This window comes from Euwallacea fornicatus, chromosome 30, assembly GCF_040115645.1.
Source record: "Euwallacea fornicatus isolate EFF26 chromosome 30, ASM4011564v1, whole genome shotgun sequence".
Classification (NCBI taxonomy): domain Eukaryota; kingdom Metazoa; phylum Arthropoda; class Insecta; order Coleoptera; family Curculionidae; genus Euwallacea; species Euwallacea fornicatus.
This window is the reverse complement of record NC_089570.1, coordinates 1,881,333-1,909,094: the sequence shown is the minus strand read 5'-3', so window position 1 is coordinate 1,909,094 and position 27,762 is coordinate 1,881,333. Positions and strand designations below refer to the sequence as shown.

Below are 27,762 nucleotides of genomic sequence, written 5' to 3'. Positions count from 1 at the left end.
GGTGCCTGTTTCTTCTGTCTTTTTCAGGCTACACCCGCTTGTGTGTCTGTACGCCCACCTGCCCGATGTAGTCAATAAGGGGGAACATCTGTCTCAACGTTGCTTACAATCCTTCTTCCACTTGCACTTGACCGCTCGTTCCTTTTGTGGACGTCACGGAGTTTTCGTACTTCATGTTCATCTGTACAGTTTCATCTTGATCTTGAAACATTTCGATGTTAAAGCTCATAGCGCTTTGAATTTTACCTTGGACTAAATAGTGCTTCTGTGGTGATTACAAATAAAGCCCTCAAGCAGTGATTGGTTTACGTAAAAATTCACAATAAAATGTTAAATATGAACCAATTATGAATTAATTGATTGGTTGATACGACCTAACGTAAATGTAAAAGTCTTTATCAGTTTTCATTACAAGGTGTTTAATCAGGAAAAACCATTTTGAAATACGTGCAAAATAGTTATAATTAAGGCAGTTAGGTTATTTTGTATAAGGTCTAAGGTTTACTAAATTAGTGCATTCATTGAGTGTCGTGTCGTGGAAAAACATTAACATCATGCACGTCGGTTGGCTGATTGTAGTTTGCATGGCAATGGTGGCCTTTATCAATAAACTTATATGTTTTTGGTGTAGGAGCAAAGTATGTTTGGTGGGCAAAACTGCACTTATTACCGGGGCTGCTTCAGGTAAGAATCCGAAATACAAAAGAAAAACAAACGTCATTCACCCGTTTGCTCAGGCATGGGCATGCAGACAGCTCTAGCTTTAGCCGCAAAGGGCTGTCGCATAATTGTAGCTGACCTAGTGAACATAGAAGAAGCAGTGAAAAAAATCAAAAGTATCACCCACAATCCTCACATAATCGGTATTTATAAGTCTCCGTGAATCCACCAAATATTCATTTCCATTAACTTTTATAGGAAAATCTGTGGATCTCGGTTCATTGAAATCCGTCAGGCAGTTCGCAAAGAACATTCTAGAGACTGAGCCTAAACTCGACCTGCTCATGTGTAACGCCGGAGTAGGGAACTATAGAATCAGAATAGAGACCGTGGACGGTTTGGAAAAAACCATGCAAGTCAACTATTTTAGCCACTTTCTGTTGACTCATCTTTTGTTAGGTAAATTTGTGCAAATTCCAAGCAAACACTGGAAAAAGTCTCCTAGGTCTGCTCAAAAAGTCTTCCCCCAGTAGGATAGTTTTTACCAGTTCAGAAGCGGCCTTCCTATCCTCTTTTAAGGTGGACGAACTGAATCCAAATGAGGAGTATTTCCAGAAGATACTTACGGCATTTAATGGAGGAGTGTACAGTAATTCCAAGTTAGCTGTCACAGCAGCTGTTAGATCGTTCGCCAAGAGAATCGATGGTAATTATCGGAAAGATCAAGACTCTAGTAAGTTTTTTTAGTCAGGGGAAATGGGCGCTCCTGAGAGTTTCGCTGAGAAGCTCGTTCGCTATATTTTGTGCACCCATACTGTATGTGTGTACTGCGAGAAGGACAGTTGGTTCGAGTGGAGGAGCGTTCTTAGGGTACTAGGCTTCACGCCGCAAACAAGCGATTGCCCCATCTGGCATTGAATTGGTGCTGCACCAACTAGCTCAGTAGCCAATTTCACTGCATCTTTTCGGGGACGCAAAATAGAATAGGCGCACTATAATCCATAACCGTAATACATGAAAATCAGTGGCGTAGTTCACTTCTTAACGTCTCTTCAAAACTTCATACTTCTCGGTCGTATGCGATTCTCGACCGAAAAAGATTGAGACATAATCGCCGTCGGTACGACCGACACTTTTCTGTCGGCGCTGGTTCTTTATCGAAAAATATGTCATGTACGCTCCTGCTTCTCCTGGATTAAAATTCAAGTTTTTCACTTTGCAAAGCGCCCTCATGGTGCTCGATGTGAGGGCCTTGGCGTTTCAGGAATTCCAGCAGCGGACATGATTCGCGGAGGTTTCCGCGAATTTTCTAAATTCAAAGGGACAAACCACAACGTCCTACTTGACAATTTGGCGGTTGCGAATTCGGCGTAGGGACACACGTCTGACTGACGAACTTTGAGCCTCAGCCTCTTAAGATTTAGCGACTGATCTCATAATTTACCTACTCGGAGCCTCCGCGAATTTTCGGAGTTATGTTAACGACAAATTTTCCTTGACGTTTTGACCCTGTTAACCCCCATTCGTAAGACCCTGATTTTCTAATTTGATATCCCTTATAGGTACTGGAGTTAAAATTTATGCGGTTCATCCCGGAGTGGTGAAGACAAGCTTCATTTCCAACACAATCAGTAAGGACAAAAACTACTTACTAGGCATTCTGTTCATGTCGTACCTGTATATTTTTGGCAAGGTAAATTGCGCCCTATGAAAGTTGAAAATATCATTTTAACTCTCGAAAACGTTTGCTTAGACTCCCGAAGAAGGAGCTCAAACTCTGATCCACGTGGCTCATTCGGACGAGGTGGAAAATGACAGCGGAAAGTCTTTCCTTGAGGGAATGAGAATACCCGATTTGCCGCAGCTGACTAATCGATTCTGCGAGGATATCTGGCAAGCGACCATCAAGATATTGAAGATGGAATCGCATGAAATAGCCTGTTGATGGATGTAGAAATTCAAGGTATATATATTTCTATTCTTAAGTTTTATAATTAGAAACAAATTTCATTTTTGTGTGTAAGTAAACAAATAAGCTAATTCTTAAGATAAGTCAATTCTTTACTGAATTAAAAAAAAAACAAAAAACATTAAAGCACCAAAAAAGTAATTCTTGTTAACATTTAACTTCGTGCGGTTGTAGTTGTGTATACTCCACGGAATAGTTCCACAACTTCACGCAAAACTCCTCGATAATTTGGCGAGGTCCTGGGAAAACCATCCCCTCAACAAACGTTTTTCCAGTGACATCTTTCACCTCATCGGAATGCGCTAGATGAATCGTGGTTTGCGCTCCCTCCTCCGCGCTCTAAAAACAACGACACCTCTATTCTCCAATAGGTACTTTGCGGGAAAGGTACCTTTCCGTAGAGTTGTATTGCGAGCAACATTAATGAGGCTAAATAATTGCGATCCTTTCTTATCGATTTCCAGAACATCGGCGTTCGCACGCAAATACGGAAGATCCGAGTTCGCAGTCACACCACTTCCTGCAGCGTAACCCTAGATTAGCACAGGTTTACCCCCAAAGACTAATTCACCCTTAAGTTTCTCTCCGAACAGCTTAGCTGCGGCTGCCATGCACAGCTTGGAACCACCATAAGTTCCAGAGGTGACTTTCGACCAAAAACTGTTATAATACTCCGCGTCTAGCAAAAGCTTATCGACGTTTACATCTGCCACGTAAGCCATTATCGACCTCATAAAGGTTATTCTGCTGGGAGCAGATTTCTTTAGGAGATCTTCGTTTTAATGGAAAGTCTTAATTAATTTTTTATGCGTGTAAAATTCGATTCGAGACAAACCTAACAGGAGGTGGGTCAATAAAAAGTGGTTAAAGTAGTTGATTTGCATGGTTCGCTCCAATCCTTCCGCAGTTATTCTCCTTGCCATGTAGTTACGTACGTTACGTAGCGTTACGTAGCGTTACGTACCAGAATATCTAATCTAAATTCCGAACTTAAGATCTGATGGGCAAAGTAGCGGACCGATTTAAAAGATTCCAGATCTACTTTTAGGCCTGACATGGAAGACAAATTCTGTTTTCTCCAGAGGAAATTTATTTTTGCACTGATTACCGATTATTTGAGGATTGTGAGTGGTCTTCTTCAACACTTTTACTGCCTGTTCTAAGTTAGCTATACCTGCAACTATAACACGACACCCCTTCGAAGCTAGAGCTGAAACAACTTGGAATCCGATACCTTAATGAGGTTATAATGTAGTTGGGGTTGGAGAAAAACGATCGTTTCAAGCTTACCTGAGGCTCCCCCAGTGACAATTGCTGTTTTCCCCACCAAACAAACTTTGCTCTTACACCAAAAACAGCATATCTTATTTATTGTTTTAATGATTGTTAGGGCTATTAATGCCCAGATTAAGTAGGGCACAAGAGCGCACATTCTCGGTCTTCGTCGAACAACCCCAACTGGTTCGTGTTAATCGTAAAAATGTACTTTGATAGTGCTATTGTAATCGAATGGTTATCGAACGGTGTCATTAATTACCATAGTAATTAGCCAACAGATGGATAATTGTCGTAATTGAAAAAACATCAATTTTACTGATTATGAGCTTTGACGAATTTACAATGTTATGCATTATAAGTTTCAGACACCAGCCGACTTATTTTATTACCCTGTATGTGCCAGTGTAACCACGAACTGCAATTTGGGGGAGCCATTTTTGGTATTTAAGTTCTCGTATGGATCTCCGATAGCAGTTTTGAAGCTGCACCTCCTCAAAGGGAACTATTATTTGGTTCACGGAGTTTGAATCGATATTTTCTTAAACAGAACACCCTGTGCCTTTCTGGCAATCTGTAGAAGTACGTTCACAATGTATTTTAAAGGGAATTTCTGGGACACACCCTACATTATCGAGTTGCGAAAGCGCGCTTTATCTAAAGTACGCAGATATCAAGTAGATCAAGAGCTAAAGAAAATTTTTAGATTTGGGATTAATGCAGGAAGTGAACCTTTGATTCTAGTAGCCATTACAACGTTACAAACGAGGGAATAACCGAGAATTCCCGCAGGTCCAAGGAGATCCACGAAACGTAGAACCTTTTACGTCATTGAGAAGTAGACGGAACTCCGGCCCGATCTTCCGAAATCTGCCTGAAAATCGATTCATCGCGGCAAAGACCAAAAAGGGTCTCTAAGATCTCACTGTTTGAGTAAAACTGAGTATTACATAAACTTTTCCTTCCATTACTTCAAACTGACAATAGGATCATAAATCAAGGTCCAACACCAGCTACCCAGAAACAAATGGGATTAGGATGAAATTTGGTTTTTATATGGGCACGTGTCGCACCACTCCAAGTCACGTGACTTCGGATGAGATCATACCAAACGAGCCATTGTCAGACGGAAGCGCTCGATTTACCACTGCACAGCCCTTCAAAGGGGGCTATAGATTGATTAATTTCCTAATTGAATTTGTTTTTCTCTGAATTGAAAATGAATCGGTATGTGGATCTTAAGTACAAAAATACCGCGCCGAGCAATGAGCATTAACGTGTGCCTCGAATGTTCACAAATTCGTTTATTAATTACCCCCATTAACGAATGATTGGTTTGGCACATTTGTGACAAGGTGGCGTCGACCCGACTACCTACGTGTGAGGGGTAGTATTGTGGAACTTTGGGAACAGGTAAGTTCTCATTCATTGGCAATACACCCGCACAATATTTTTCGCGTGGAAGAGCGTACTTTCCTCGTCTTTCTCGTGTGAATTTGGCACCGGTTAAGTACTTCTTCCGCGAAAACTAGTTTTTAATTGAAATTACAGTGGATTCAGAATTCGGCCCTATCGAGCTGTAAATTTTGGCAGGAGGTGACATCCTGCTTTTTAATGCGTTTTAAACGGCGACGACCCTTGTGACATTCGTTAACATCGTCCCTGTGAAGGCGACATGTAAACTTTCGATATACAAGGCGATGCTACAGCAAAACTGCAACGTTTGGATGGTGGAAAGGTGTGTTTGACCACCTCATAAATTTAATGATCAATCACATGGGGGGCCCCGATCGCCATTAAAAGGGCATTAGCCGAGATGACTTCCCGAAACAAGTCCATCCTCACATCATAACGCCATCTGTGCCCAAAACAAAGAATGGACTGTATCATTTACAAAGCACCACCTTCCACTTGAACGACGATTACAATCGAATAATTCAAAGGCCACGTGGCTTTGGAGCCGGGCATTCGGAATTATTATCCCTCGCCCTTCGGCTATTATTGCAACTTAGTCGATGGTTTTGAGAATCGGGGTAGTCGATTTGTTATGGATAGACACGCAATAATATGCGGCATTCGAACCACGACCAGTTTGTTCGAGTCAGACTAGTCCAGAATAAATTCTACAATACGCGTCAGACGTATCCGGAAATATTTACATCCCGGAACAGGTGTCTCGAAATCACGCCGACTGTTGATGCAAACCAAGAAAAACAGATAAGCCTTGCGAATACAAATTTAATTTGGTCCTGACGATGCGAGACACCTTTTAATATTCCTCAGCTTCTTCCTGCATCCATGTGTACTGTGCGTGCAACCCCTGCTCGACCACCCTTGCTCGCGTGCCGTTACGTCACCCGCCGCTGCCAATGAGCTAGCAGCGCGGTCTGGTAGGCGGCACCCCATTGGTGTGCCTCTCGAGGTCCCCGCCCCCGGAGGGATGCTGCGACGCTTCATCCCCTTTTATAGAAGGGTGTATACGAGGTAGGTTATTGAATTAAGCTTATCATTTGATTTCGGGCAGACAGTAAGGTCTAACGCGCTGGATACGAACGCTATCTTGAAAAAATCGCGCGCGAAAGCCCCTAATAGCCATAATTTGATAGCCAGACTCTTTATTCGATTATTCCTCAACGGGTCGGAAGTAACAAGTTTACAAGTGGCTCTAACTAGGTTGAAGCTAAATCATAACACCCGGATTAGGGTCGATTCGCATTGATTTGTTTACATTCCTTAGAGTACCATATATTTTCCTCTTCTTACTTCAACCGCGATGGACTATTCTTACCTCAACCAAGCCTCTTTCGACTCGAGCTGTCTGCAAGGCGCGGGTATGGACCCGACGGGTCTCACCAACATGCCCTGCTCCTACGGCGATCTTACGTCTTGCAGCCAAATGTCCCAAGCCGCTTACCGGTACACGGCAGCCGCGGCTTCGATGGCTCGTACTTACAATCCGGCGGCTGGTGCCCCCATGGGGGTGCACCATTCGGCTGCGGGGTCCCAGTGCGCTGTCATGGGTGCCAGACCTCATGTCCAGGATGTTCATCGGGCCGCCGGAATGTTTCCATCATCGATGAATTTGCAAGGTAAGCCGTAAATCATAATTTATCTTACGAATCGGTTAAGTCGCCAAGGATGGCTTCATTTGAAGCTGAGCTCGCATTTTGGAAGGTGAAAGATGAAATTAAAGTTTTGCTCAGCTTAATCAAGGTTTCAGCTTTCCGAAAGTTATGTGGACAAAGCTAAAGTCTCGGCCTCAGTCTTCAGATTAGTTTATGCTGGACAAAGCTTTGGTTTATAGGAAGATTGTTATGTCTCAATTCCTGTTTAAGTAGTGAAGTTGAGTCGAAATTTAAGTTTCCACGAAGGTATTACGGCTAAACCTGGAGTCCTCCAAAGGTTGACGCCAAGAAATCTCCTTTCGGTCAATTTCCAGCGGATGTAAAATTTATGTCTAATACGATTCCTCATTTTCTGCTTTCTTCTCTTCTGCAGTTCTGATTATCTGATGTTATTCAAGACTGAAGATTTCAGACGTGGAAAAAATGGCAAATTTCATTGCCGTAACACCATACGCATCTTTCGTCTGAAAACTCGATTTTTGTGCGAGTTTCAAAGAAAAACATTAATGTCACGTTATATATAGGGTGATCCATTATCTATAGCGTTGAATAGGTATATATTTTATTCATGCGTTATTTAAGATCCGATAAAACAATTTTATCTAACAGATTATTTTTATAAAAAGTCCTTGATAGTAATAGCAAATTTCGTTAAAATTTGAGATTCGTGCTTAAAGCCGAAGCGAAACGTCTTTAGGTTGTAATCAAGGCTCCGAGGTCTAAATTGAGGAAATGATGAGAGATAAGTTTTAGATCGAAATGAAACAAAGAGAGATTGAGTTAAATAAAGTTTTAATTCGAAAGAGAAAAAGATTTAAAATTAATTCCGCCCTAAAAAATGTCTTTTAGGATTTAATATATCAATTTCTAGTAATTCGATAATATCGTGTATTAGTTTTAGTTAATTCAGATTAGTCACCGATTGAATTGGAGCTACGTCGAATGGTTGAATTGCGATTGTTATCATTTTCATTCATTGTTAAAATGTCATTGCTTCACGCTTGCCTAGCTTACCTCAGTAAGAACAGCAAAGAAAAAAGCAGAAAAATTGGAGAAACAAGTAAAGTTAACTACTACTAGAAACCGGTCAAGCAGTATGTACATGTGGAGCGAAAATTCTTTATTTACGGTTGAGTATTAATGAATTTTCCAGTTAATACAAAATCATTCTTTAATGAACCCTATTAGTCTATTATTTTTTATAAATGTGTAATCCTGATCGCTTTCTGATTGGGTCGCTGCAGCTGACCGACCAATCACAACACCTATGCTTGACACATGATTTTCAGTTTGAGACCGAAGCGCAAATCCACTCAAGCTAGAAAGAGTGACTTGAAAATTAGGGCTCTTTGTATAAGCGGCTTTAAGTATTTTTTAATTTGAGAGACTCAGAGAAACAATAATGAATATCTGTATATCCAGTAATTCGTACTCATACAGCGAGGTTAATTTAAGTTATCCAAAGCTCAATGTCTCAAAACGCTAAATACAATCTTCCGGGAATGGTAAAAGATGTGGGAATATTTCAGTTTGAACGTTGAAATCTGAACTAACCCAATATACCTCCCGAAGCTTTGGCTTTGGTTTCTATTTTCCAAATCTGCAGTTTCAAAATTTAAACATATAGCGTTGGTCTGGGGCTAACCTGATTTAGCCTGGAAGACGTAATGCGGAAAGAAGTAAGAAAACTGGAACAAAATTTTAACTAACTGTATTATTAACAGATTTCTCAAAGGTTCGCGTTATCTCGATTCAGGTAGGTTTTAACGATACCTTTAACGCATTTTTGACTATCGGAGACACCACTGCCTTAATTAATTTGGCCCCATTAAACATTCATCTTCGGCTGTAACCATAGTGACGAGTCCTCATCGAGAAGATTACCGCCTTCTCTCTCGTCTTCGTCTGCGCCCCACTGGAACCAATCGCCCCTTTTCTTTTCCTCTCATCTCCATCCCAGATCTATCCGATATCGGCGTCCTAACCAGATTATTCACAATAACTTTCGCTGCTATTAAATTATTTAATTTGAGCGGCCTGCTTCCGAGGAAGTGTAACCTTGTTAGCGGGCCAAACTGAGTTATGGTCTTATGATGGCCTTCCGAACAGAGAAAAAGCCTTCTTCGAGTCAGTCAGCTGCCGTCTTTTGCTCGATCGACTCGGTCAGACCCAACTTTGCGTATTTTGTGTTTTTTCAAATAAGAGTGGTGTAAAAGAGGTTATGATCCAATAATAGAATAACAAGAGACGATTCGATTATTTTCTTCAGCGTGCCGGTCCAAAATGGAGTCGTTCAACCTGGGGCACCAGCAGGAGTGATTCAAGAGTAAAGAAACGCCTATATCGATCGTGCCAGCTTCAGGCTCCCCCTTTGCTTTCTTACGCAACGAAAAATGTCCGACTGCTGTTCTATCTTGTTTCACTGATGCCCTGAACATGGCCGCAATTTAAGGGAGTATGACAGACATCTTTATTTGACCATAATTTCGGCGAATGTGATTATTATGCTAATTTTCGGCCTTAAATTTTTCCCTAACCGAAACTTTTCCTCCAACACATCTCCCCCCAACCAGCCAAACTTTTCAGCTTGTCTTCAAGTTGTTATTTCTCGAGTGCGAGGGCTTTTTCAATTCCAAATACCTCTCAACAAATTATCAGACATCACTCATCGCCGCGGAGCTTCCTCTCGCTCTAACTGCGAAAATATTTGCTCTAAAATATGGAAAGAGGGTGGAATATCGATCACGCCTGAACATTTTTTCCACGGTTTTTTTCAAGTTAATGAGATTCGGCATTTGTACACACAAAGTGCAAGGGAATTCATAGTGCGTCTCCAGTTTCGATAAAGTCGCTCATCCATGCGAAAGCAGCAGAATTGATGTAGATGCCACGCGAATTTTTATGGTTATTTTACTATGGCAACATGTAGAGAGAGTTTATGGGCTCCGGGCGGGTCGTTTTATGGCTTTTTCTTTATCTTTTGCATCCAATATCGAGGCGAATAAATCTTAGCGGAATGTCTTTTTACATATTGAATAAATATCTCCATGTTTTCATCATAAATTGCACAAAAATGGACCATTCTGTCTTTAATGCCAAGAGAGACTGGCGCATGTGTCTACCGTAAAAAAAATGTTACAGCCGACAACTCTCACTCGATTAAGCATTAAAATTAGAGAGAACGATTAAAAAATGCAATTCTCACCATAACTTAAAAAAATGCTAAATAATCTAATTATTTAGGAAGTCGACACTCAATGTTTATTTCTCGAAAAGTACAATGCGAAAACTATTTATTTTCACGTCATTGACGTTGGACCGGAAACGTAAAATACGGAAAGAAGTTAAACAAGTGAATAACTCTTTGACGCATTTTTGGGTAAATTGTTATTATTAAAAAGGACTATCAAGTTGTGAAAATTGTTGTCTTGGAATTCCTTTTTACAAATCTGAATCAAAACATCAGTCTGCAGATGAACTTGACCAAGTACCAACATCTGCAACAGCAGCCGAGCGAATTACTTAACTTGATTACTCTCTATGGTCACTGCTACCGAATTTCAATAAAATAATAATTGAGAATATGGTTCAAAAAACTTACATCATCCAGTGCTTTGTGATTCTGAAATATGTAAAGTGTCCCCAGCTTTCATTAACTCTTTAAATGAAGTAAATAACAGAGCAGTTCCCACGACACAACACTCCGATGAGTTTTATGCGATTTCTCGTACGAATACCACACGAATATACCGGGATTTTAGTGGAAAACTCTCGTAACACTTTATTGTTTCATATTTTTATCTCTCCAAAAAGTATTTCTGATTCTAGAACTGGAATTTTACACGAAAAGCATCCGATTTCACAAAAATCGGAAACTTCACCGACGGCAATAATAACAATGACTGATAAACAATTGAATTCAGACTCTGCGCGAATTACGGACTGATGCGCATTCATAGCACTCTATATTAGCAGATGAACGATGCACCTTTGAGGATTTAATTAATTTTAAATAATTTCTTTCCAGATCGAGCACCTTTGTGATTTTTGCAACTCATCTTTCGCAAATATACAGGGGAAACGGGGCGAAGAGAGGCTAAAATTTAAATAACTCGCCCAGTATAATAATTGGTCTAACTGCGAAATACTTCTGACGTACTCTGTCCAATTATTTACAAGCGAATCAGTCCTCTCGTGCCTTTTTCAGTCTAAATTTTATGCTTATGCTGTTCATTTAAATACACAACAGAGGGTTCAGAAAATGCTCCTTACAAAGGTGTATTGCTCAACGATCTACCGCATTATACAAGAACACTATCCAAGCTCAAAGTGTATTTTAACGAATAAATGGCAGTTGTCAAAAAAGTTTCAAACTTGTTGAGAAATAACTCTACACATTAATGAAAGTTGATGCTTTTCTCCCTGTGTTAGCTCACAACCCCGAAAACCGCAATAATCCTCGAGAATTTTAAATGATGCGGTTACACATATTACTCTCTGGTTAGGAAAGGTGTGAATTATAGGCCCTATTAAGGCATCGGTGCGGGCAATTAAGGAGAAATGAAGCATTCCCTTCATTATATCTTTAAGATTTGGTTACTTTTTTCCCTCTAGGAGGTCTCCCTTACAAGGTCTATCCAGGCCATGAAGGAGTTTTGACCGAAAAACGAAAACAGAGACGGATCCGCACCACCTTCACCTCTGCCCAGCTAAAAGAGCTGGAACGGGCCTTCCAGGAGACCCACTATCCAGACATCTACACCCGTGAAGAAATTGCCATGAAAATCGACCTCACCGAAGCCCGAGTCCAGGTAAGCAATTTTTTCTCTCTCGAATCGAATCAAAAGCAGTGGAAAATAACGATGTATGAAACGCGCCATATGGATATCCATCAGTTTGAACGTGGGCGTGATTGTCAGCGACGGCCCATCCATCATTAGCTGTCTCTCTCGGGTGAATAATTGCGGATTGGCAATGGAAAGTGACGGAAGATGGAAACTTTTATGGATATTGATACCGTAACTAAATTAAATTTAAGCCGGGACGTAAGTGGAGCATAAGCGCACCTGAGTAGGCGCCGTGAATATTTCATGGAGTTTGCGAAGTTGCCATTTCTGGCACCCAGCGTTGCGGCAACCGAAACTCTCCCCAGTTCAGGTCAATCAAAGTTCTGTTCAAGATTCATAAATTTCGTAATTTTTCTTTTGTTTTAAAATATCAAAATAAAGCAGTGAAAAAGGCAATTCCCACTGGCTGCAAAAGCTGATACACTAGTGCACGTTATACCTCGCAATTTCCAGTCCAATTAGTACGCGAGTAAATATTAATAAAGGGCGGCCAGAAAGAAAATCAAAAACATTCATCAGAATTACCAGAGCCCTGCATATGGGGAGCAGACCACGCAGGCCGTTTGCGGCCGAAATAGTCACGAGAATTTGCGCTTTACGAGCTGCGAAGCCCCGTTTTAATCTCTTTTCATTTCCCCAAAGCCTCGCATATATGCCAAATAATACAGTAGTCGACATTCAAAGAGTTGGTAAAGGTCAGAAAATGGTTGATCGCCCGACAAATTTCAATCTGTTGATGGGAACAAAATACCGTGGGATCTAACACTATAAGAGAGATGTTCCAGCTCGATAAACTAAGCCCCCAAATGAACAGATCAAAAGACAATTTCACGGGTTCGCATCAAAACAAGCCTATCGAATTCCGCATTCAGCGGCACGTGACCACACCCTAACGATTGTGTTCTACGAGCTGTAGTGTCAAGTGGTTGTTTGCAGTCAATCAGGGCGGCGAACAGCCGGAAAATCAATGCCCATAATGGCAAAAGTGTAAAATAACAGTGGATAATAACTAGATGCAAGCATATATGGGTATTTACTTATTATAAATTGGCATCTCCGATCATTTCCAAGGTACTTACGCTCCAATTTGCGCAAGAAAAGCTGCTGCTTTGCTAAAGCTCTCGTTCGCAACCATCGAGCCAACGCCGTCAAACCACATTCAACACCAGCCACCCTGGGTCATATGGCTGTCCTTCATTATATAAAGACAGATAAACATTTTATCCTCAGGGTCGAGCGATTGCTCCTCGAGCCATCTAGCTGTCGTCGCTTAAAGTTTGAAAAGTGCTAAAAAAATTTAAAGTGGTAAAAATCTCCCACCTCCTTTAAAATTTCTTGAAGGACTGTTCATCGCTCCAACCGACAGATACAAGGTTCAAACCTACAAGTGAAGAACCCAGGGTCGACTTGACTGCGTCCCTTGCAGCATTTATTTACGTTTGACGTCAGGTTTTGACACGGAAAATTTCCCAGTCAGCAAATGTTGCCAAATGACGTTTGCGCTTACCATGCGAAAACACCACATTTTCCATATTCGAAAAACGTCACATTGACATAGCGTCGCGAGTTTGTATTGTCACGTGGTACTACATAGCACCTGTTACGAAAGCCCCGCATCGCACAATCGAGAATTGAGGATCTGCCACATAACAAAATGATGGATATTTACAAAATTGTTTATTGAACGGTTCAAATCGCGCGAATATGATTGCTTTTGAGATTTTTATTTGAAGGAATTTCGACGGGAACCTGCTTTTGGCGCCCTCTTGGGGCTTATCGTTCTTCAAAATTCGTCCAGTATTTTTGTCAAAGGCCCTTTGATCCGCACACCAACAACTAATAATAAATAACTAATCGACTTTTCGCTGTTAGAAAATTAGGCCTATCGGGACCCCTTGAACGCGATTAATACGTGCATAACGACCAGGAAAAACGAATCCCTTAACTCACTGTAGAAGAGATATCGAAATTTCCCACGCATCACTAAACCCCAAGAGACACTCGCCGTTAAATGATGCATAATAGATCTCCATTTGGATCGATTCAACCCCCGACAAGGGGGTGGAGTCCGAATGTGTCCTCGGGGAGTCGGGCGCCCTGTCAAACAATGTAATTGCTTAATTGTAAGATGAAAATACAAACGTAGCGAATGGATTTTGTATGGACGTCTTGGGATTTCGCGTGTGCGAGAGCGTTGGGTGTGCGTGGGAATAGTTTTTGTCTTCCACTACCAATGGACCTAGCATTAAAACGAAAACAGTCTTGTCAAGTTTATGGTGTTAGAGTCAAGAGCCCCAGCTGCTCGGACACTCACTTTAATCACTTTACTAACCCTCCCGGTTTTCTTTTGTTGCCCGTCGCCATAATTGTTTTCTGGTGGTCTTCGATGCAATTTTCCCGATTAAACCTAATTAACTTAATACATTTTTAGTTCGACTTCGTCTTATTGTCATTAGCCAAATGGTTTTGTTTCTCATCCCCGCAAAACTAAATGAATAATGAAGCAAGGCCGTCCTGTGTAAAAGAAAAATTAATCCAGCATCAAAAATGACGTGGACAACTAATTCGCATGCGGCCCGACGGTTCAGCGAGGGTCCATGAATAATTGCCAGAAAAATGATCAACATGAAATATGTCATTTATGAAATTGTGGCTTAGCTCAATTATTTACGCCATTTGAATTTCAAAGCGAAACGTCAGCGTTGTGAATGTTTTAGGTCGGTAATTCGCTGCGAACTTAATTTACCTGTTGTTTAGAGTTAATGTAATTTTGAATTAAGTCTCCTATAAACGACAATTCATAGAGCACGAAGAGAATTTTGAACATCCGTACAAAACGGTGTTGAGACAGGCACGGCGCTCCAACCATCCCTCGAGCATATTTTGCTAATAAGCTAACAGCGAAAGAATAGTCTTGAACAGCGAAAAGCCGAAAACCAAACAGTGACAGATGGAGAACTGGAAGGGTGTGAAGTTACGCCTCCCTGGCCACATTGTTTGCCCCCGGGGGCGACGCGTGTCGAAAGGGGACCATAGGTGCTGATTAAGGGTTTTGTTTACGGAATAGGGCCCCGCACCGGCAGAGTTGTTTGATTGATTTCGTTTGATGCAGAGGTGTCAGCTAACGACACAGCAGTCGCCCATTCCACGGCTGGTTTCCAGGAGGATCCAGTTGGTTTAAATCGTTCGATACGGTTAAACTTAAAAATGAAGACATTTCGCCCGTTTAAAGTCTCGTCGGCTATCACTGTTCGTACGCAGCTATGACCCGAAACTAGCATTTGCCAATGTATGACGATAGTTTTTCAGTACGGGCCCTTGAGCTAAGGTCGATAGAGTATGGCACGAAGGATTGATCCATAAATTGAACCAGTTTCTTCCACAACAACATTCACAGCTTCTGCAATCCTATTTATCGGGAAGATATTTTCGAATCAAACGAGAAGATGCCTATTCAGAACTAAAGGATATCCGAGCAGGGGTACCACAAGGTAGCGTGCTGGGTCCAGTACTCTACCTATTATATGCTAGTGATACCCCAAGTCTTGAACGAGAAACAATAGCAACATTCGCTGATGACACCGCAGTCATTGCTGTCGGAAGGGATCATGGAGAGGCTGCTGAAAAACTCCAAACCTCTATTAGTAAAATTGATGTCTGGACTAAAACCTGGCGAATCAAGTTAAATGAAAACAAGTCTGTGCGCGTAGACTTTACCTATAAACAAAAGCAACATCTACCCATCCGGATCAACGATATCCAGATTCCCCATGCTGACTCAGCTAAGTACCTGGGAATGACATTAGACGCGAAAGTCCGCTGGAAAGTTCACGTCAAAAAGAAACGTGAGGAACTGGACATCAAACTAAAAAAATGTCCTGGCTCCTAGGAAAAAAATCCAAGTTATCTACATACAACAAACTATTATTATACAAACAAATACTAAAACCTGTTTGGACCTGCGGTATTCAACCCTGGGGTTGTGCCAGCAAGAGCAACATACAAGTGATCCAACGATTTCAGAACAAAGCACTAAGGAACATCGCGGATGCACCTTGGTACTGTCGAAACAAAGACATCCATCGGGACCTTCAAATGGAGACTGTTGATCAAACCATCACCAAAGTAGCCAGTAGCCACGAACAAAGGTTACTGAATCATGTGAATGTCGAGGCCATCCAGCTCTTAGACCACACAAACATAGTGAAAAGTCTCAAGAGAACCAAGCCTTTCGAGTTAGCGAAATAGTGATAGTGAAAAGCAGATTATTGTGCGGTATTTGTGCTACATGCTAAGTTTAGTGTAGTAAGTTTATTAGATCTTAAGGCGAACTAGTAAGTAAGACCTTAGTTTTAGTCATCACGTAATAATTTAAGTTGGAACAAAATTGCTCATTGATCTTTTTAGTAGATCAGATTGTAATAGTTTTAAAGGATATTATAAAGAGTATTTGTTAATTAAAAAATAATAATAATAAGCTAAGGTGGAAATCACCACATAAGCGCCGACACTATTCAGAGGGTATCTGACTGATCAGAGTAGCATGATCGACGTCCCAGCTTCAGTCTTCTCTCACGTTCCGCTGATGATCTGAGACGGTTAGGTGATGCGGGTCAGGTGGTGCTGAATATGATGTGACGACGCTGATGCAGTGGTGGAAAATTGGCGTAAAAGGGACCAATGACGCTGGCAACCGACTCTTGGCTAACAGGATGAAAATCTCCCTGGCCCACTGCTCCACGAAAATGAAGCAGTCTTTCCTCACGTGAAAATTCGAGATTACTCGGAGGCGACTCCTCCCAAAAAGCTTCCAAAACCCACAGCAGTGACACGGATGACTCCTAATTTTTTTACACCCATTCGATTGCATGACATGGGGTCGCAATAAGTGACACGAAGACGAAACTAAACAATCAATATTCACAGGCGGAAGGACATGAAAGCAAAACCGGGGGAGGACTGCAGGTTCATAAAACGCACTAAATCAAATCACACATGTTACTAAACATGACATGTAGTTTTTTTTTAGAGGGGTGGATTAAATTGTAAGTAGCTTAATATAGTGCGTAAACTGGTCGACGTTCGACACGGCTAATGAATATTAAATCAACTTAAACGCCGGGGGATTTGCGTTCCCCTTAACAGAACAGGAAAAATGTATTTCTTGGATTAGCTCAAACCAAAGAGAAGTGGAGGGTGGAAACTGGAAAAGTCCAGGGTGTTTTCCTCGTGTTGACACAGCAATAAGCATATGAAATAAGAAAACACCGCAGGCCGAATTCCACCAGCTGCCAATGTTATTCTATTTGGACAGAGTTATTCTGAAAAGTAGACGTGGAGGGCGTATTCGAGTGTTTGCCCTTCGTGTTAGCGCTTCGAGAGCCTTGGGGCGAAGGCAGCCTCGAAATTTTCTCTTGAAAATAATTCATCCATTTAATTCTGTAGCTGAGACAACAAAAAAACTATATTCCACTTGCTTAGAGATTTTAAGAACCTGTTCCTCAAACACAATTCAATTAACGTTTACCAGGCAGAGCGAGCGTGGCACGATGAATAGGGGTGTCAAGCCACCCCACTATACACGCTTCAAACGGGGATGAATGCATGTTAAATGCTGTGACATAAGGTGCAGTTTAAAGCTCGGTGTTTGAAATGATGATTATATCGCCGGTTTTGTTAATCAATAAAGGACAAATTTATTCAATCCCAATCAAGTAAATTACCTTTCAATTATACAGGGTGTCCTGGGAACTTGGCGGAATTCTGGAAAATGAGCGGCGAAGCAAACTCTCAGAAGGATTTTTCAGCTTGACGCCGCTTTCGGTGCGATCTCCATTAGATGGAAATAAACTGGCAAATTTATTATTTTATTGGAGAATACTGAGGGACTGAATTTTAATTGCATTTTTAAAATTTGCTGTTGGGAGTCAACAAGAGTTTGGCTGCTCAAGGGCTAACACTCTGGAAAATCAATGGTGAGGCATGTTTTCGGAAGGGGACATTGAATTTTTAAAATTAACTAATGAAGATTAAGAAAAGTTTCGCTTCAAATTAGCTTTAAGAAACCACCTTCAGTGCGCTTCCAATTTTTGCGTAATTAATTAGTATTTATTAGATTTTTATTAAGGGATATTCGTGGACTGAGAAATCGGTGACGTGGTATGTTTTCAGAAAGATGAATCGAACATTTAACGTTAACCTCATGCGATTTGGCAAAAACCCGTTCGTTCGAGATCTTGAAAAATATAGCTCGGAGCACTTCAATTTGTCCGTAGTTCTTCAAGCAATTATTGGCCCAGAGACCCAGAAGTATTGAAAAAATTGGTCACGATCTATCCGGGAACAGAGTATTAGCATAAGTCTCGGTCTTGATTGGTGTTTATCCAGGATCGTCTTCCCGGATTCTGGCGATCGGCGCTATCCAGACCGACCGCCTCTTTGTTGAAGCGTAATTAACCAACGAAGAGTTTTCGCAGTGGACTCCCTCATATTAATCAAAAATAAATTGTAAAGTTCCCGTTTGCAAATTGCTCTCAAACTCCGCAAGAGACCGATTCCCCCGCAAACCCAAAGCATTGTAAGTCCTCCCGACCCCAGAGGTGGATTTTTAACGAGACATCCGTTTGATGACATCCCACGTGAAAACTCCCTAATCATCGGTATTCGGCCCTCAGCTGCACCGTCAATTTTGATTGGAGGGCAAAAGGGCGGCTAACGAGCTTTTTACAAGGGATCGGCCAAAGCTGGCTAACAGTTCGTTAGTTGTTTTGAAATTCGTCAATGTTTGGCAATTGCCAGCATGGATTCGTTCTGATTTTTCCGTGTTTGCCTCGGCAATGGCGATGATGCCGCTTGCATTTTTATATTTATCGGAACTGGCCTAAAAAATTCATCGAAAAAACGTCACATTAGCAAATTAAAACGTTTGTTTGTCGTTTTTCCTGGGCCCGGGAGAGACTTATAAAAAATGCAGTCGACGTAATTGTACATCTGAAGCCCTGGGACATTATTAAATGGCATCACCTGAATAAAACACGCAGAAAAAATCCACTGTAAAAACAAGCAAATAAATAGTTTTGCCAATGGAAAATATTATAATTTCCACGTTTCCCGTGTGAGCCAAGGCCGAATTCGGGTTGAGCTTGGCTCGAATTGGTGCATCAACGTGGGAAATTGTCGATTTAATCGAGGCATAGGCTTAAGTCCCGCTTAGAGTCGAGAAAAATATGGCGGAAGTGCAATGACCGCGTGTCACTTTGACAAGATTGAACACGTGACAGAATCGGGAAGATGCTCCTGCGCAATTTCGTACACGCTCAGTTTCAGTAAATTCCTGCCAATTTTTGACAATTACTCTTTTCCGACACTTTTTCCATGACTACCTTAAATGGGTATACGGTCTGTAGTCAAAAAGATGAAAATACGTGGAGTGACGTGTCAGATTCGCGTATTTCGGGCCGCGGGCCAAGTTTACTTAAATCCTATTTTTAAATACAGGTCTTCGCGTGTTACTGCGTTTTGTCTGAGATTAATCGTCTGCTTAAAAATATGAAATTCCAACTTTTTCCAAAGAGTTATTTATCCAGAGCGTTACACATGAGTTTGGCGTTGGATGCGGTTTAGGAATGTGATATTTGGAGATGTAACAATGGATATGTTTTCGTTGGAACAAGATGGTACCTAAGCCTGTTTGTTCCTAAGTTGAAACATTATTTTTGTACAAAATTACGACCAAAAGATGATTCATATTATCGGACAGGCCCGATTCGAATATGGTCCGGTCACGGTCACGTCCAATGTTGGAACATTCGAAGCACTGGCTTCATCCTGCGCTGTCATGTGAATAGAGTGAACAGACAATGAACGTTGCGATGGTTGGCGTTACCGTGAGCGGACCATGGTCGAACCATGGCCTCACCGATTACATGAACCGTTATCTTCCAAAGGGTCGGAGAAATGTCTCAAAAATCAAATTTAACAGCTGCATTTTAGCATCGCTGATAGGTCTGCCTACCTGCTACCTGTTTAAATTTGGCTTACGGCCCAGTCACAACCATCTAAATAATTTTCATAACTATTTGTTTATTTTATTATGGCAATTGTCCAGACAAATTTCTTATTTTTTTATTTTTTGTCACTCATACTCTAAAGTTGTATTTTTGTAATGTAAATGCGGTTGTAAACGTTTTTATGGGCTCTAATTTTCGACAGATTTCGTATTCGAAATTAATCACCTTGACGAACTCTCTAAACCCGTGCAAGCCATATTTCAATATCTTCTTTGGTTTCTGCCCAGTGGGAGTCATTCCCGACAATTCCCAAACGGAGACTTGCTTTTCTACGCTCAAATTTTGAGCGTCGATATCTAGGGCGTTAGCGGAGCATTAGAAAATCCCAAATTCATCAAATTGAGGGGTTCAATAAATCTGCACAAACCGAGTTATGTATTTGATTTGTTTTTCGAGATATCACGTCTGCTTCTCACCAATTTTGGCATTAAGTGCCTCTGACGCCAGGTTTGCAATTGCATTTGACAAAGCTACGGGACCTCAGTCGGAGGATCTGGATTCTCCTTTAGGCACATCTGGAAGTAGAAACGACGGTAAAAGTTTTTGAGCCACCATCAACTTCGCGGCAGTTGTATTTTACAGGGTTTTATTAAATGGCAACCTTGCAATGTTCCCTTGATTGCTAGCTGTCACGGTTGCACACAGCTAGAAAAACTGTCAACTGGAATAGCGACGTTGCAAGACATTCCAATTTTTCTTCTCAGCGAGGCGGTTCGAGGTGTAAAGAGACTTTGTTGATACTTATGCGCAACCCTTACAAAAACAGACGCCTGATAGGGAATATCTGTCAGCCTCATCCACAGGCCCATAGGGTTAATTTCAAATTGCGTTTTATTACAACGGGAAGCTCTCCCGGAAAATCAGCCGATCCTTTTCAATTTGGCCTGGAACAATATTGCAGGAAAAAAGTCGAAAATAGGATGAGGGACAGAGAGGGACAAACTCTCTGGATATTTGCACAACATTTTACAATAATTGCGCATCCCCTTGACAGTCGATAAATAAAAGCGGAATTGATTAAGCTGATTGCTATTGCGTTCCGATATTTTTGTCAGAGACCAAAGAACGTTATTCTAAAAACTTGTAGGTTTAATTAACGAAATTTTAATTAAGTAAGCTCCCTCCAGTAAATTGATTAAAATTTCCTTAGACCCTGTTTTTCTGTATCGTCTCCTTCGGAGGGCTGCCACCGCCGGGAACGGCTGGTAATTTATAACACTTTTCATTCTTTAGATTCGCAACCCTACTTATGGAGATTAACTAATGAAAAGCGATGAATTATGCTTTGTGCTTTGCCGTTTCAGGTCTGGTTCCAGAATAGAAGGGCGAAGTTCCGGAAACAGGAGCGCTTGGCTCAACAAAAGGCGTCCAATCAGAACCAGTCGAATATCAGTGCAGACAGTCCCCCCTCGATTAAAGCAGAGAGTGCCGGTACCACCACCAAAAACGGACAGAAGGACGTTAAACCTGGTTCGCCCCATTCAAGCGTCAGCACCACGCCCAATTCCAACACGAGTAGTTTGTCCAGCCATCATTCGTCTAATGGAATGGACATTAAGCCCATCAACAATGGTAAGTTAAATAACAAAACGACGGTTAGTAAATTCGAATAAAGTGCACATCCTTTCCCGTGACAACATGCCACCATATCCAGAACGGGCCTTCCTTGGCGGCATCCGCACAGTTGACAGTAATGGAAATAAACGAGAGGCGGCGGGCAATTTTCTAGATTAAACGTCAGGGTGGCGGAAGGGGCGGCCGCCATCGGCCGATTGGGGACGGTACCCGATGTGTGCATGTCACCCGTAAAACCGGTTTGGGCAAAATGTAGCGAAACTGCAAATTTCCGTTTATCTTCAAAGCTATTTTTTGGCAAAAGAGCTCTCGTGTCAACTCCAACAAAGTTAGCGCATAAGTACTAAATTTATCCACCTTCTATTACAAACAAATTTCCGAATTTCCACTCGGTAACAGTGAAAACATCTCGCACTTGCAACATTATTATTTATAAGTATTGGCAATAGTTGGGGATATAAATCGCGTCCAATGAAAGTGCAATATCATCCATCAAAAAGTCCTTGCTCCAAATATCGAAGAGAACGCGTATGTATTATTTTTATATTTCATAGATGTGGAATTGGACGAGCAGCATCTGGCCGAATTTTGCTTATAGTCACATATCAGGATGATACAGGGTCGGAGCAGGTCGTAATAGATCGGGTTTCTCCGATTTATGTCAAAACTTGAAGTAGTGCTTGTGCAAAATGACAACGTAAAATTATAAAACGCATGTAACAAATGCAAAGCGCATTGTTGTCAGTTCTACTGTTTCTGGACGGTTCTCTGGCATGGATTTCCAGACTTCGGGAAAACTTTCATATAAAATTAACGACGAAACGTTTTTCGTTTTTTTTTAATTCTAAAATGGGTCGTTAAAATTTGAGTTTATACAATCTTGGAACTTCAAAGGAGCGGATTATAATTCAAAATTACGCTTCCCACGCTGCCCACCCTCGCAAACGACTAAATGCGTACGCAAATAATCGGCATACTTTGGACAAAAATCGAGCCGAACATCCAGAGCTTATTCACTAGTTTCAACGGCGTCTCGTCGAAATCTCTTCCATATTCCTCTGCATTGCAGGCAAACTTTCCGACGACACGCTCTCAAACAACAACAAATGGCCCTCGATGAGCCCCCAGTCCTGCAACACCGCTCTCCTGGTGCATCAGGCCAACAAAGTTTTGTCTTCTCAACCCAGCCATCTTCAGTCACACCACGCAGCCGCAGCGGCGGCCCTATCATCACCTTTCACGTCACTTTTGGGTACTAGTGGCGCCGCCTCGTATTTGCTGGGTGATCACTTGAAGCCCACGGCAGCTAATCATCTGTTTTAAGTTTTTCATTCGGAACAGGGGTATTATGAGGGCAGTTGTGGACTTTTCATTTAAAACTGGGCTTAAAGGCGCAGCTGGGCCCCAGCAGGGATGCAGCACAGTTTTCTGTGCTTTTCGATTGTAAAATGCGGGGGGGGTTTGTGTTATTTAAATCTAGATAATGTAGGGAAAATTGATCCGTCTTCAATCTGATGAATTTACATCTAGATATACGATTTGTATACGGATGAGTTTCTATGTTAAAGACTTGTTACCACCTAAACAAAAATATTGTAATATAGATGTTTCAATGTAATTATAACTTTGTTTTGGACTGGACCTGATTACGACCTTAATCTCGATCCATATAGACCTGATCAGGTTTGCGAAAACTCCCATATTATGATTTCTGGCAGAGAGCCGCTTTTTCCTATTTTCCAAGACCTCACTGCCGTTGAAGTTGAGGATGATATAGGTAAACTTGTTTTTTATTTGTTTCCAAACAATAAATACACGTGTAATTATAAAGTTTGTGATTTTTATATTATAGTCATGAAGCGTTCCAATGCGAGTGGATGTATATAAAAGATGTTTTGTACATTGTCTTGGTTTTCTAATCGTTTTTAAGCCCAGATGCACAATCAAAGAAGAAACCACATTTTATATTCGTTTTGCTGAAGTTTTAATTGTGCAAAAGGGCTTCACGAGACTATACCTATCTTAGGGTTAAAAAATTCCGAATTTTACGTATTGTAATAGATCAATATTGTAGCATACAACTAAGTGATTCTTTTGTATATTTTTTATTTGAATTGAAGACACCTCCATCCAGTCGAAGCGTACAATTTTGCTTTGACTGTACCCAGTGGCGTTCCCCAAAGATTATTCTTAGTCAATTTGTATGTAAATTAAGACAAAAATAAATAATTTGTTTCCCTAATTAAATAGCATTTCCTGTTGTTGTACGAAGCTTTGCTAATATCCAACAGACAGACAAGAATGAGAACTTTACGAACGAGTTTGTCCATCAGAAAAGTGCGGTGTGGACATTTTAGAGCCGAGTTTACAGCTTTTGGTTCCTACAAGATGGTGCTCCGCCATGTAACGTTTGGACAGTGACGACTTATTTCTGCGAAATATTCCCCGTAGGATAATTTCAAACAATAGCGACATGCTTTGGCCGGCACGCTCACCAGACCTACCACCAGCGGACTTTTGACTAAATTTCATTCCTTTTCTTCTGGCTTTTCTGCACTGCTACGCAGTAACGCAGCTAATTTTTGGCAATAAAATTTTTACCGTACAGCTTTAGTAATGAACCTTAGAAGTTAGTGTCTGCTCTCAGCGAGATGTAACCCAATCATCGACTAATAGGTAAACAATTATTAATAACTTAATGGTCAAGGTTTTCGGACATAAATCACCCTGCGTCGAGGACTATTACGAATAAATTGGCGAATATTTGGATTAAAAATCACAAATCTGAATCGCGCATCTAAATTTAACCGGGTACGAGTTTCCACATCTACGTTGAAATTCGGTGGGTTGATTGAAAACCCGACCTCGTATAAAAGCTAAAAATTGGTTTGGCACTCAGTTTAGTTGGGTGTGAAACTCGGTTGGTTCACCTTATCGCGAAACTCATCAGAAGGATGTCTCTGGAACGCCAAGTACAAGCCAAAGTGAGTCTGGATTACATTTTATTTGCTTTTGTGCATCAAGGAGTTTGAAATTGCTCTTTTATTTTTGCGCATCCGTAGATCGCTGCGAAGCGTAACCCTGAGCAAGACAAAGAGGCTCAAGAATGGATCGAAACCATCTTGGGAGCGAAATTCCCCCCAGGCCAATGCTACGAGGACGTTCTTAAGGATGGAACCATCCTTTGCCAGCTTATCAACAAACTCGCTCCTGGAGCTGTTCCCAAAATCAACACTTCCGGCGGACAGTTCAAGTTCATGGAGAACATCAACAAGTAAGTTTCATCGCATGGTAAATCCCCAAAATCAATGTGAAGTTTCATCTTCTTCGGGCCGATCCAGAACTGAACAAAAATGTTTAATTTTAAATTCTTGGCATTCGTGAGGCCTATTATAGTTACCTACGATCTCCCGGCTGCCAACTCCCGCTATAATTTATAGCATTATTCAGTTTCACAAAATCGTCTAAAAATAGATCCAAAATCCTGCAAATCCGTTTGTTTACCCGCTTTCTGGAAATAAGCGCGTTTCTTAGGAAACTTTTCTAAGCTCACTTCTTGCAGCTTCCAGGCGGCCATAAAGAATTACGGAGTTCCAGACATCGACGTCTTCCAAACCGTCGATCTTTGGGAAAAGAAGGACGTTGCCAACGTGACCAATACCCTCTTCGCTTTGGGACGTGCCAGCTACTTGCACCCCGAATGGCCAGGCCCGAACCTAGGACCCAAACCCTCTGAAGAAAACAAGCGCGAATTTACTGAGGCCCAATTGAAAGCTGGACAGACCATTATTGGTCTCCAGGCTGGACAAAACAAAGGAGCCACTCAGGCCGGACAGAACATGGGAGCCGGACGCAAAATCATCATTGGAAAGTAGACGTGCTGATGTATAGGAGTTAAGACAAGGAAGAAGGTGGAGATTTGTTTTTGTACCTTTTTATTTATTGTAATTACACTAATTTAATGATAAAATATTAAAATATGGTTTATTGAGAAATATATTTATATTTATCTTCGTGCTTGTAGGCATCTGAGCGATTTCTCCCATTTCAGTTGGATTAGTGTTAGTTCGATGAACTTTCCAAACCCCTCCTCAACTACACAGACTCCTTATTTTGGTCTCCCAGCAGCATAGGTTGTCCAATAAAAGACTCTAAAACTGTCTTAGATAATTTTTTAAGATTTTCCTTGCGGTGCGTCGCTGCAGTTGGCGCCACCTGTTGGCATAACGAACAATCTTTAATTGTTGATATCAACACGAATTTTGTTTCATGGCAACTCAATCTGACTCCTTCCATCTTTCCTATTCTACTTGTATATGTAATTTGCTGTAATTCAACTTGGGTGGCGTTAGTTCACTGATCTTTCTAAACCTTTTTCCCTATAAAATTTACTGTAGCTTTGTTGCTTCCGAGGGCAGAATCTTTAGCAGTTCCTGAGCTACTACCTTCTGTCCTTGACCCCCTATGAATTTTTCCACCCTAATGGGCTCGTCCCCACTTGGGAATTTGTGGAAAAATTCACTTAAATTGGAGGTGCCTGGAACCACATTTCCAAGAGTTCAGTATAACATCAATTAGTCATTGGGGACATTTGGAGTGTTTTGTAAAATCGGTTTAACGACTTATTATTGTAGATCAATATATAACGCCAATAAATTTGTCAATAACAATAAATTATCTGCTATCTTTCAAAGATAATGTTAAGCCATCTTTATATAACCGTTTTAACAAAATATTAATGCGAGATTAACACTTGAGTCGATGTTACTTTAATTCCAATTAACCGCGAGGTCTTTTACGAAAAGTTGCAATATGGCTATGATGGGGCGGCAACTCTTGCTCTTCTTTATTGTACATTTCATGGTTTTAAGTGAAACCAGACAAATTTTCCGTAAGTTCGATAATAGTTTTCCAATTAGTTTAATAACGTATAATTACCCAGAACTACAGGTTACTGAAGAAGACGTTGACGAGAGGATTGTTGGGGGAAATCCCGTTAATATCCTAGAGTACCCCTATCAGGTCTCCCTGGAGTACTTCCACAGACATAGGTGTGGAGGATCTATTATTTCGGAGACGTGGGTCCTGAGTGCCGCCCATTGCACCCAAATGTGTTTTAATTCACATTTTATCTCCATTTGAGTACTAAAATATTTCATCCAGATCTACCAACGTCAGACCTCCTCTATTCAGTTTTACCATACGAGTTGGAACTACTTTTCAGCTGGCTGAGGGCCAAGTAATAGCCATATCCAAAATAGTCGATCATCCCCTTTATGGTGATTCCAGCAACCTGAACGTCTACGACTATGACATCACTTTGATCCAGTTATCTATGCCGCTGACATATACTGACTCAATAAGGCCAGTGGCTTTACCCGCAGCCAACCAGGCAAGTTCTCACGATTACAATTTTTTAAATTAAAAAATCTATTTAGCCCGAAATTCCTGGTGCCAGATGCAACATCACCGGCTGGGGAGCTCTCACACAAGGTGGAGTGGCGCCGTCCCGGCTTCACATGGTTGCTACCCCTTGGATCAGCAATGAGAGCTGCAACCAGTACTACAACCCGAGTAACCACAAGTTTTCCAAAGTTTGCATCGGCTCATAGTGTTAAAATTGCAGCTGTCGTGACGCCCGCAATGATGTGCTCAGGATCTCCTTACGGAGGACGAGACGCTTGTCAAGGAGACTCCGGAGGCCCTTTGGTAGTGGACATAAACAACCAGCGCACTCTCATAGGGGTGGTTTCGTGGGGTGCTGGATGCGCCCAAATCAACTATCCAGGGGTGTATGCTTACGTAGTATTTCTTCGGCCTTGGATTGCTGAAGTTACAGGACTGTAATTGTTGAATAAAAGTTTGCTGAGGCGCCTATTTATTCATTTGAATTGATTGTTGGGTACCACCCCACAAGCATTTGACTATCATAGCCTACCGAGTAATACATGCAGGAACTCTGCAGAGGACATCGATAATACGCAACTTTTACTCGATTTTCTTGCTCATGGTTTAGGAGACCATCAGAACTGCCCTGGACCAGCAGCCGCGCCAGTGCTTGCAGAAGAAGAAGCCAAACGTTCTCGTCTCAAAAGCTAGACGCCTTCTGCTATAGGTGCCACTAAATAGGACCATGTAGTTGACAATGAGTGACCTCTTAAAGACACTCGGGTGGCTGTAAAGCATCGTTGTAATTGGAAAAAATCTGAATTTGAACAAGTAGAACAGAGGAAACGGTCGTG

The 27,762-nt window shown here is 41.4% G+C and overlaps 4 protein-coding genes and 1 pseudogene across 5 annotated transcripts; 4 read left to right on the top strand and 1 right to left on the bottom strand.

Annotated features, from left to right (window-relative positions):
* The first annotated feature begins 396 nt into the window (after positions 1–396).
* On the top strand, positions 397–2,770 carry LOC136347868 (retinol dehydrogenase 12-like). The gene is made up of 6 exons (XM_066298239.1): positions 397–684; positions 738–863; positions 919–1,119; positions 1,166–1,366; positions 2,223–2,353; positions 2,414–2,770. Exons 1-6 carry the CDS (start codon positions 555–557, stop codon positions 2,603–2,605), a joined length of 981 nt encoding a protein of 326 aa, XP_066154336.1. The 5' UTR covers positions 397–554; the 3' UTR covers positions 2,606–2,770.
* LOC136347867 (retinol dehydrogenase 13-like) lies at positions 1,163–4,120 on the bottom strand (annotated as a pseudogene).
* Positions 4,113–23,138, top strand: LOC136347866 (paired mesoderm homeobox protein 2A-like). Of its 2 annotated transcripts, XM_066298238.1 has the most exons (6): positions 4,113–4,486; positions 4,697–6,388; positions 6,642–6,993; positions 11,644–11,840; positions 21,250–21,517; positions 22,590–23,138. In XM_066298238.1, exons 3-6 carry the CDS (start codon positions 6,678–6,680, stop codon positions 22,841–22,843), a joined length of 1,035 nt encoding a protein of 344 aa, XP_066154335.1. In that variant the 5' UTR covers positions 4,113–4,486; positions 4,697–6,388; positions 6,642–6,677; the 3' UTR covers positions 22,844–23,138. The 2 variants fall into 2 exon arrangements, with proteins under 2 accessions (XP_066154335.1, XP_066154334.1); XM_066298237.1 differs by having other exon boundaries at positions 4,113–6,388.
* A 1,205-nt stretch (positions 23,139–24,343) lies between these two features.
* Positions 24,344–25,515, top strand: Mp20 (Muscle protein 20). Its single transcript, XM_066298242.1, has 3 exons — positions 24,344–24,504; positions 24,583–24,794; positions 25,083–25,515. Exons 1-3 carry the CDS (start codon positions 24,475–24,477, stop codon positions 25,393–25,395), a joined length of 555 nt encoding a protein of 184 aa, XP_066154339.1. The 5' UTR covers positions 24,344–24,474; the 3' UTR covers positions 25,396–25,515.
* Positions 25,516–26,238: 723 nt separating this feature from the next.
* LOC136347869 (trypsin-7-like) lies at positions 26,239–27,405 on the top strand. The gene is made up of 5 exons (XM_066298240.1): positions 26,239–26,411; positions 26,463–26,631; positions 26,684–26,912; positions 26,959–27,094; positions 27,147–27,405. The coding sequence occupies exons 1-5, from the start codon at positions 26,333–26,335 to the stop codon at positions 27,365–27,367; spliced, it is 834 nt and encodes a 277-aa protein (XP_066154337.1). The 5' UTR covers positions 26,239–26,332; the 3' UTR covers positions 27,368–27,405.
* Positions 27,406–27,762: the final 357 nt, after the last annotated feature.

Excerpts from the sequence above, each read along its gene's own strand:
- LOC136347868 (XM_066298239.1), top strand. The coding sequence starts at position 555 with ATGCACGTCGGTTGGCTGATTGTAGTTTGCATGGCAATGGTGGCCTTT. Across the intron at positions 685-737 it reads TATTACCGGGGCTGCTTCAG|GCATGGGCATGCAGACAGCT; the intron begins GTAAGAATCCGA and ends CCGTTTGCTCAG. Across the intron at positions 1,120-1,165 it reads GTTGACTCATCTTTTGTTAG|GTCTGCTCAAAAAGTCTTCC; the intron begins GTAAATTTGTGC and ends AAAGTCTCCTAG.
- Mp20 (XM_066298242.1), top strand. The coding sequence starts at position 24,475 with ATGTCTCTGGAACGCCAAGTACAAGCCAAA. Across the intron at positions 24,505-24,582 it reads AACGCCAAGTACAAGCCAAA|ATCGCTGCGAAGCGTAACCC; the intron begins GTGAGTCTGGAT and ends GCGCATCCGTAG. Across the intron at positions 24,795-25,082 it reads TTCATGGAGAACATCAACAA|CTTCCAGGCGGCCATAAAGA; the intron begins GTAAGTTTCATC and ends CACTTCTTGCAG.
- LOC136347866 (XM_066298238.1), top strand. The coding sequence starts at position 6,678 with ATGGACTATTCTTACCTCAACCAAGCCTCTTTCGACTCGAGCTGTCTG. Across the intron at positions 11,841-21,249 it reads TCACCGAAGCCCGAGTCCAG|GTCTGGTTCCAGAATAGAAG; the intron begins GTAAGCAATTTT and ends TTGCCGTTTCAG. Across the intron at positions 21,518-22,589 it reads CATTAAGCCCATCAACAATG|GCAAACTTTCCGACGACACG; the intron begins GTAAGTTAAATA and ends TCTGCATTGCAG.
- LOC136347869 (XM_066298240.1), top strand. The coding sequence starts at position 26,333 with ATGGCTATGATGGGGCGGCAACTCTTGCTCTTCTTTATTGTACATTTC. Across the intron at positions 26,632-26,683 it reads GCCGCCCATTGCACCCAAAT|ATCTACCAACGTCAGACCTC; the intron begins GTGTTTTAATTC and ends TATTTCATCCAG. Across the intron at positions 27,095-27,146 it reads CAACCAGTACTACAACCCGA|CTGTCGTGACGCCCGCAATG; the intron begins GTAACCACAAGT and ends TTAAAATTGCAG.